Source organism: Mustela erminea, chromosome 10 (genome assembly GCF_009829155.1).
Source record: "Mustela erminea isolate mMusErm1 chromosome 10, mMusErm1.Pri, whole genome shotgun sequence".
Taxonomy (NCBI): Eukaryota; Metazoa; Chordata; class Mammalia; order Carnivora; family Mustelidae; genus Mustela; species Mustela erminea.
The window spans coordinates 109,257,419-109,266,308 of NC_045623.1; the positions used below are offsets into that span (position 1 = coordinate 109,257,419).

Sequence of the window (8,890 nt, forward strand, 5' to 3'; positions counted from 1 at the left end):
GCAGATACACCATCTGGACAGACCTCGGGAGCAAAGTCCTCGGAAGCCATGGCCACTAAGGAAGATGTGTTCTCCAAGAGGGGCTGTGAGTGGGCCCTTGGCTGCGGCATGATACACCCTCTTGCTTTTCTTGTCTTAACCGGAAATAACCACAGCACAGCCCATTCTGATTTTCACACCTGCATCAGAGGGTCATAGTTCCATGTGTCACTTCGCACAAAATGACAGTCCCTGCAGGTGGCAGCCTTGGCCTGGACCTAGTAGATCGAGAAGCCTGCAGGGATATGGGGGGAGACCAGGACAAAACCGTTTCCTGGAGGTTGTTCCCAGACGTGGCCCAGACTTACCAACCTTTAAGAGTTGCCTGGGTGGCTCAGTCATTTGAGGGTCTGAGTCTGGATTTTGGCTCAGGTCGTGACCTCAGGGTCATGGGATGGAGCCCCCCATCTGGCTCTGTGCTTAGCATGGAACCTGCCGGAGATTCTCCCTCTGCCTCTCCACACCCTGTGCATGGCGCGCCTGCACGCGCGCTCTCTCTCTCTCAAATAAAGAAAGAAATCTTACTTAAAAAAAAAAAATTAGGGGCACCAGTGTGGCTCAGTGGGTTGAGCCTCTGCTTTTGGCTCAGGTCATGGTCTGGGGGTCCTGGGATTGAGCCCCGCATTGGGCTTTCTGCTCAGTGGGGAGCCTGCTTCCCCCCTCTCTGCCTACTTGTGATCTCTGTCAAATAAATAAATAAAAATCTTTAAGAGAAAATTAAAAGTTGCCTGGAACGGTGCAAAGGGCAGCCCTTCCAAGGTAAGGGCTTCCAGAAGAGACAGTCGTTGGCACGGAAGTGGGGGCTCCTTTCCCGCCCTCAGCATGTGGCAGTGATGAGCAGAAGCTGGAGCGTCTCCTGGGGAGCAGGGCCGTGTGTCTTCAGCCACTCTGCCCTTGCTTGGGGTTGCAGGCGTGTTTGGGGAAGGAGCCCATCTCTCTCAAGGGCATGACGGCCATTAGGAAAGCAAGTGCCAGTATTCTTGTTTCTCTTGTCGCCTGCACACCACTCTGCGGGCTGGACCAGGAGACTCGGTGTGGAAGGGAACCTTTCCGGGGGCCCGGTGGGCTTGGACCTACAGGTACCCAGAGCATCAGGGCTGGGCACCCTGGCCTGCATGTGGGGTGTTCTGATCAGGTCTGGGGAAGGGTTCCCTCTCTGGTCGATGCTGCCTAGGACCCTGTTGTTCACATCCACCAGCCTTGGGAGGGGTCAGCTGACTGCGCAGCCTGCTAAACACTGGTCAGGGTATAAGCAGGTGCCTGCAGTGGCACTCGGACCACAAGGTGCCACTTGGCTTCCCTGGGCCTGAACCCGCCAGGGGTTGTTGTGACACCCAGTCAGCAGTGCTTCCCTACCCTCTGACAAAGTCTGGCCTGGCCTGCCACTACCGGGGTACCCTGGACCCACCACCTATACCCCTGCCTGCCCTGCCAGCCCTGGCCCCAGCCACACAGGAGGGGCAGGAGCCCTTTGTCCCCCATGCCACTGTTACATAGGCACACCGTGGGCTCGTGCACCGCTGGCCCCCACAAACACTCAGTACACAGACCAGTGTGTGCTGCAGGCCCTGGGTGCTTAGGAAGCCATGTGATTCTTGGGAGCCTGGTCCTCGAGAAATGGTGGCAGGCCAGCCCGACTGAAGTTTGCCTCCAAACCCATGCCCACCAAGCCCAAGTGGGCAAACTGAGAACACCGTCAAGGACTCCGAGACCACCTCTCAACGCTGCGCGGTTTGGGGATACCCGTCACACTGCCGCTGAGGGAGTGGTCTTGCCAGCAGAGGGCGCCACAGCCCCACCCTCGGTCCGAAGGCTGCGGTGGGGACCGCTGGGCACAGCCCAGTCCGGCTCCTGCCTTCGGCCACTGTGCTCCAAACCGCGGGGTGGGCCTGTAGAAATGCCCACGGCCCTCTGAGGAGATGCGGATGTCAGGGTGCTCCCACTCTCCGCAACAGGGGGGGCTCTGCTCCCTCCTCTTCCCCAGCACCAGCCCCAAAACACGGGCCTTGGGTCTGGAGCTCTTAGAGGGCTGGAGTGTTCGGACGGCGTAAAGCACTCCAAGGAGACCGCAGAGCTCAGTTTACAACTAGTTTATGTACTTCAGAGTCTGGGATGTTAGTGGGGAAGAGGCAGTGTGAGCACGGAGCTGGACAAGACAGGAGTACACGCCTTGGTGGGGATGGGGGACAGTGGGTACTGCCCTTAGGACGTGTCTGGTGGCCCCAGTAGAGTAGCAGTGACAGCAGGTGGGGTCAGAAGATGCTGTAGAGAGAATCGCTGGGGTGACCCCCCCCCCCCCGGCACCCTTGCTTGTCCCCGCCCAGGCATGGAAGCTCCCCACCCAGACACACCACCCTGTGCATGCGCTAGCCTTGGGGCTTGCAGGGTCCTGTTCCTTTGGGAACGTGTGGTCTGCATCTCTGTGGCTGCAGGGGGACCCAGCGGGGTCCTGGGTAGGAAGGCAGGGCCACTGTCCCCAGCAGGCACTACCCGCAGGCCAACTGAACGCCTTAGTAGTGCCCAGGTTTCTGCTCACCCAGCTGCTGACCGCGCCATCAACCTGCTGGCACAACTCCCTGCCCTTCTCCAGATCCTGTCCCCAGCGGAAAGCCTTTGGAACCCAGCCAGAGCCAGCTCCTGCCCTGCCCCAACCACCTTCTACCAACACCTAAGACCCGAGTGGCCACAGGGACTCAGAGCGGCCGACCGGACCAAGCCCGCTCAAACCAATGCCAGCCCTTCCCCCAGAGGGACTGGTCCTTCACAAGCGACAGGTCCGGCCGCTCCGCTCGGCTGCCTCCTGTCCTGGGCTCAAGGCCAGTCCTGTATCTGATGTTCTCAGCCCGCCCCAGGCTCCCTGCCCACCTTCCCGCTAACTCCTGCCCAAAGGACAGCACCGCGCGCCCAGCTCTGGGCCCGGGCAGGGCAGGGGGTCGCGACGGCAAGAGCTGCTGCCACAGCGGCAGCGGAGGGTCAGGCTGGGGAGCCAGGCGAGCCCCCCCGCCCCGGCCCCGTCCTGGAAGGCAGACGCCCGAGCCGGCGGCCCTCCGCCGCCGCAGGAGACTTGGGACGGGGGACGGGGGTTCGGGCGCAGTCGCCGCGGGGCAAGACCCAGGTTCCGGCGGCGCGCGCTGCCCCGCCGGGCTGGGGAGAAGGGGGCCCTCGGGCGGGCGGGGCGGCCGGCTCCGGCTCACGGCGCCCGGCCCGCGGCCCCCGGCGGCTGGGGGCGCGGGGCGCGGCTGCGCGGGCCGTCGGGCGTGCAGGCCTTGGCCGACAGCGCCCTCTCGCGGCCGGAGCGGAAGGCGGCCGTCACGGTCACCAGGTAGGCGGTGCCGGGCGCCAGCCCCTGCAGCGTCGTGCCGTTGCGGCCCGCGGGCACCTCCACGCGCTGCGCCGCGCCGCCCGGCAGCGGCCCGTACTGCACGTGGTAGCCGAGCACCGCGGCCGGGCCCAGCGCCGGGGCCCAGCTCACGCGCAGGCTGCGCGGCCGGGCGTGCGAGACCACGATGCGCTCCGGCCCCGCCTCCTCTGGGGGTGGCGGGGGCGGGCGCGTGAGCGGAGGGGGCGGGGTCTCGTCCTGGCCCCGCCCCGCGCCCGCGGCCCCGCCCTCCGCGCCGAGCTCACCCGGCAGCGTGTGCACCCGCAGGTGCTGCGGCCTCACGAGGTGCACGTTGGACTCGGGCACCAGCGCCACCTCGTAGTCGGTGTCGGGGTCGAGGTTGGTCCAGGCCCAGCTCGTGGCGTTCCCCGGCAGCTGTTGGCGACGCACGGTCCCCGGGTCAGTGCTGGGCGCCAGCTCCAACATGTAGTAGCCGGAGTCTGCGGTCAGCAGGGGCGGCCAGGCCAGGCGGAAGCCGCTGGACGTGACCTCAGAGGCGCGGAGCTGCTGCGGCCGCATCGCGTCTGCGGGTGGTGCAGGGCGTCAGGTCTCCTGTCGCCCGGCCTGGGGCCCTGGCTGCTGACTCAGGGCGGACGGGACAGGGAGATGTGGGGGACAGCCCAGGCTCCGCCACCGCAGCCGTGCTAATGATACACGACCCAGTGACAGGGCTGGGCTACGGAACCTGGGACCCCATCAGGCGCTCAGCGGCAAACCCCAACAGGTGAGGAGCCGTCGTGGCCACTTCCCACCACTCCCGTGGCCTAAACAGGGCCCCTCAAAGGTGGTGTTTTAGAACAGAGGGCCAGCCCCCTTCCTGGGCCCCAGTGGCCAGCACAGAGTGTGGGGTCAGCTCTGAACAGCCCATGCAAAGGGGCACCACTGGGGCAGCCAGAAGATGGGGGGGCCACGGGTTGGGGGACACCCCAAGGGAGGGTGATGTGACAACTCTAAGAGAAGCTGGGCGAGCGGTCAGAATACCACCTGCCTCAGATTTCTAGGAGGGGGGGCTCCAGAGTGGGACCCCCAAATGTGCATTACTCCTGAGCCTGTGACACCACATGGCCATCTAAGTGACCATGCAAGCAGGTAAGGTTGATAAATGTCTGGGCAGTTACGCCCATTGGGATCCTCATGCTTCCTCATTTAATGTCAGGTGCTCCAGCTGTCAGCCTGGCACTCATTCTCCTGCCCATCCCCCAGATTCAGACCCCACCCCACCCCTAGAGCCCCTGCCACACTGCCTCACTGCCCTGCAGCCTTGGGTTCTTCTGTCCAGCTGCTTGCTTTTCCTCCTGCTGTCCCCTCCAGACTCAGTCACAGTGGCTGACTCGGGGGCCACCAGAGCCCAGGTATCCCTGGGAGAAATCTCTGAAAGGACCCTCTGCCTCCTGCAATCCACGGTCCAACTCCTTTCAGTTTTTGGTGGATGATTAACCCACAGGCGGAGGCTCAGGAAGAATCCTGGGGTTGGTGGCATTTTTCAGTGGATAGAGCCAGCTGAGCCAGTAATCAGGCCCTTCATCTCCAGCCCTCCCACCGTGAGGTTTGGCTGGGTGGGGGGGTGCGGAGCTGGTCTGTAAGGAAGTTGGTGAGGAGCTGCTAGCCCGCAGGGGGCCCTCCCTGGTCCAGCCTCCTCCTTAGCAAGTCCCCAAACCACCACTGGCACCGAGTCACTCGCAACTGTCCTCCCCCTAGGGTGGCAGGGCCTGTGCTCTGTGCAACCCCAGGCCATCCCGACCCGGCTCTCTCACCCGCAGGCATGTACAGGAGCCTGCGTTGTCCATCGGCACAGTCCTCAGGCTTGGGCCTCCCTCTTCCTCTCCATTTAACCACATCCCACCACATGCAGCCCCTTGGTCGCCCGGCCCCTCCAGGCCCTCCACCCTGGGGTGGGCCCGTCAGTGTCAGCAGGGAAAGCCCCCTGCACGTGTTTACTCCGGCCTGACCCTCTGCCCGCTAGAGCCCCAGGCAGTGGGGCCTACAGGGCGCACAGCCTGACCGTGTCCCTGGAAGATGCAGAGAGAAGCCTTGTGAGTTACCTCCCTGCTGACCAGGCCCCACAAAGTGCCGTTGGCCAGGCCCCCGGCCCCCGCTCCAGGCCCTCAAGTCCCTCTCCCTGCACCTCTTCCGGGGCTCCTTGGCTACCTACCCAGAACGGACGCCCTCAGCTCCTGGGCAATGATGTGTAGGTCATCCACATCCACAAAGTGCAGGTGCTTCTCGGGGGGCGCCGAGGCGGCGGCTGACAGCTCCAGGAGGTTGCCGCGGCCAGTGCTGACGATGAAGACAGTGACACCCAGGTCCTTCAGCTCCTGCATGGGGGGTCCCACGGGGTCGCTGGAGCCGCCGTCTGTCACCCACACGAGCACCTTGGGCACCCCTGGCCGGGCCCCCGCCACCTCCGCAAAGAGCTGCTCCTTGGCGTACGCCAGCGCCAGACCAGTGTTGGTGTCGCCCATGCGCTGGGCTGCAGTACGTATGGCATCCTGGACAGCCTCACCTGAGCTGTGCTGGCCGAAGGGGAACTCGGTGTACGGGCGGCTGCCCACATGCACCAGGCTGGCACGCAGAGCCCCGGGGCCCAGGGGCAGCAGGCCCACCAGCTGCCCCACAAACTCCCGAACTCGGGAAAACTCATAATGAGACACGCTGGCCGAGCTGTCCAACAGAAACAGCAGGTCCCCCTGGGGGGCCGATGCTCGGGGGCCTGGGGGAGAGGGGAGGGTTCAGCCCCAGGTGGTGGCCCCCAGACAGCCCCACACCCAAGGCAGAACCCCCAGGGTCTGAGCTTCCCCTAAGCTGGAGCTTGTCATTACCCAAGTAGGCCCTGAAAGTCTGCTCAGCCCCACCCCCAAAGGCCCTGAAGCTGGCACCCCTGGGGAAAGGGGAATAGGGGTTCTGAGCCAACAAGTGGCCCACAGTCTCAGTGGGTTCAAGCTCTGCACCCTGGTCATATTCCTGGGGTGCTCTCTGGGCTCAGGTCTCATCTGTCACGGAGAGCCACCGCCTCTAAGCCCCTCCAACCTCCCTTTGCTCAGCCCACTCTCTGCAGGCTGGAGCCAAGGGTCCTGGCCCAGCCCCCAGGAGTGTGGGTGGACAGGCCTGGGTCACGGGGGTGGTCTCCTCAGGCTTGGCTTCAGGCCCACAGCCCAGCCTCCAGGTAAAGCGACTCACTGTTGGGAATGGGAGGCACAAAGTGGCTGGGCAGACTGGGGGCTGAGGTAGACAGATGAGGGGCACAGAGCATGGTCACAGCCCATATGGCCAGGCTGGAGTCATGACCCCACTTGCAGATGATGTCACCCCTCCTCTGGACCCAGGAAGCAGGTTACCTGTTGCAGTAGCCTGAGGGCCCACCAGCCCCTCCAAACACTTCCCCTTGCTCCCGGCACCCCAGGGGGCAACAGGACCCCTTCCACCACTGCGCCAAGGGCAGACAGGAGCTGCGGTGTCTCGGTTCTGATCTGTGCCTTGCGGCCTCTGTTTCCCCCAATCCGGTGGGGCGACCCGAGCCCTCTTACCACCCCAGCCCTCTACTAAGGGTCATCCCAAGGAGAAGGAAACTGAGACAGGGACCTCCTCCGCGACAGACGCCTCTCCCTCCCTTTCCAGACCCGCCCCCCACAACATCTGGCGCCCGCCAGGCAGCCGGGGCGGGGGTGGGGAGCACCTGGGTCCGCCCACCACAGGTGGGTGGGGTGCCCGGCGGCCGTCCCTACCCCGCGGCCGCGGAAGGGATAGAGACTGCCCCGCGCAGGCAGCGGGGGTTAGGGGCGCCGCCCGAGCTGGAGCCCAGCCCGCCTCCGGCCTCACTCACCACGTTCGGCGCCGCTCCGCGCCAGCGCCAGCCGCAGGCTCAGGGCCAGGCTGAACGCCGTCCAGGGCAGCATCGCGCGGCGGGAAGGGGCGCGCTCAGCCTCCTCTCGCCGCTCGCTCGCTCGCTCGGGGACTGCAGGGCGCGCCGCCGCGCAGGCCGGCCTCGACCCCGCCCCCGGGAGGCCCCGTCCCCGAGGCCCCGCCCCCGGTGCACACTCACCCCGCGTGCGGAGGCGCACAGGCTCCGGGAGGCGGGAGCCGTGCGCGCGGAGAGACCCGGGCGGGTAGCGACACGCAGCGCTCACGGAGGTGCGACCGCGGCACACGCGCGTGGGCGTGCACAGACACAGACACTGCAGCTCTCTTTCCCGGTTGGGAGGCTTCGGGGTCCCCACTGACCCCTGCCCCCAGCCAGGAGCAGAGCAGGGAGCTCTCAGGCTGGACTCCCACCCCTAGGCCCACCGCCTGTGACCCCACCCCCAGTGCTATGAGTCTCTGAAATCAGGCCCAAGGGAAACCCAGGGGGTGCGATGGGGTGGGGGTGACACTGAGAACGAGGTCACCCTAGCAAGGCTGGGGCCCTGGACTCACCTCTACCACAGGGTTGAGACAGGGGTAGGAGTTGTGGGCTGGACACTTAGAAAGGAAAGGGGGCATTGGGAGGGTGCAGGGGTCTGAAGGGGAGCTTCCCCCACCTCTGCCTGGCTGCTTGGAGGAAGAGGCATAGGAGCTGGGAATGGCTGGTTCAGGCCCTGTCCAGTGTGACCATGCTGGAACTATTGTTGTCCCCATACACCCTGCCCAATGAGGGGCCCAGGGCTTGACCCAAGATCCAACTCCAGGACCAAGGGCAGGCCCCCAAGCCCTCTGGAGGGATCCATTAACACCAGGGGTGGCTGACAGCAGTCAGCATCCTGAGGCCGCTCAGGCCTTAGGGCAGATGGCCTCCCCTTGGGCAAGAGCTGAGGGTCCAGATGAGGTCTCTCACTATTTCTTCTTTTCTTTTTTTTAAAGGATTTTATTTATTTGACACAGAGAGAGATAGCCAGAGAGGGAACACAAGCAGGGGAGTGGGAGAGAGAGAAGCAGGCTTCTTGCTGAGCAGGGAACCCAATGTGGGGCTCAATCCCAGGACCCTGGGATCATGACCTGAGCGGAAGGCAGATGCTTAACCCACTGAGCCACCCAGGCGCCCCAAGGTCTGTCACTATGGAGACCACTGGCTTCTCCCAGCCACTACTCTGTGGAGCTGGGCGGGCACAGGTCCCCGGGTGCGAGGTGGCAGGGGTGTCTCTGCCAGGATGTCCCCTCCCCTCCCCCCTCCCCAGGAGGGTGCTCACAGCACGGACGGATGGGACTCAGTGGTGTTCCTTCCTCCCTTTATGGCAGGTGAGACACTGTGTGGGATGGGCCGGAGCTCCAGCTTTGCCTAAAAAAGGAAGTGGCTCAGCCAGCCTGGAGGATCCGGGCCGGAACAAGCGGGAACTGTGTCCCCGTCGCTCCCACCCCCTCGAAGGGAGTCTTGGCACGGCGGCGCTGGCTCAGCTCCACAGACCTCAGGCCTCCGCTGGGACCAGAAATGGCCTGGTGCTTCTGCCTGGGCCCTGTCATTGGGGGGGGGGGGTGTCACAACAGGCTTTGGCCCTTGAAGTC

At 64.7% G+C, this 8,890-nt stretch overlaps 1 protein-coding gene across 2 annotated transcripts; it reads right to left on the reverse strand.

Annotated features, from left to right (window-relative positions):
- Window positions 1–2,114: 2,114 nt before the first annotated feature.
- VWA1 (von Willebrand factor A domain containing 1) lies at window positions 2,115–7,406 on the reverse strand. Of its 2 annotated transcripts, none has more exons than XM_032303700.1 (3): window positions 7,239–7,406; window positions 5,571–6,128; window positions 2,115–3,942 (listed from the first exon to the last, which is right to left on the reverse strand). In XM_032303700.1, exons 1-3 carry the CDS (start codon window positions 7,309–7,311, stop codon window positions 3,230–3,232), a joined length of 1,344 nt encoding a protein of 447 aa, XP_032159591.1. In that variant the 5' UTR covers window positions 7,312–7,406; the 3' UTR covers window positions 2,115–3,229. The 2 variants fall into 2 exon arrangements, with proteins under 2 accessions (XP_032159591.1, XP_032159592.1); XM_032303701.1 differs by having other exon boundaries at window positions 3,851–3,942; window positions 5,571–5,733.
- Window positions 7,407–8,890: the final 1,484 nt, after the last annotated feature.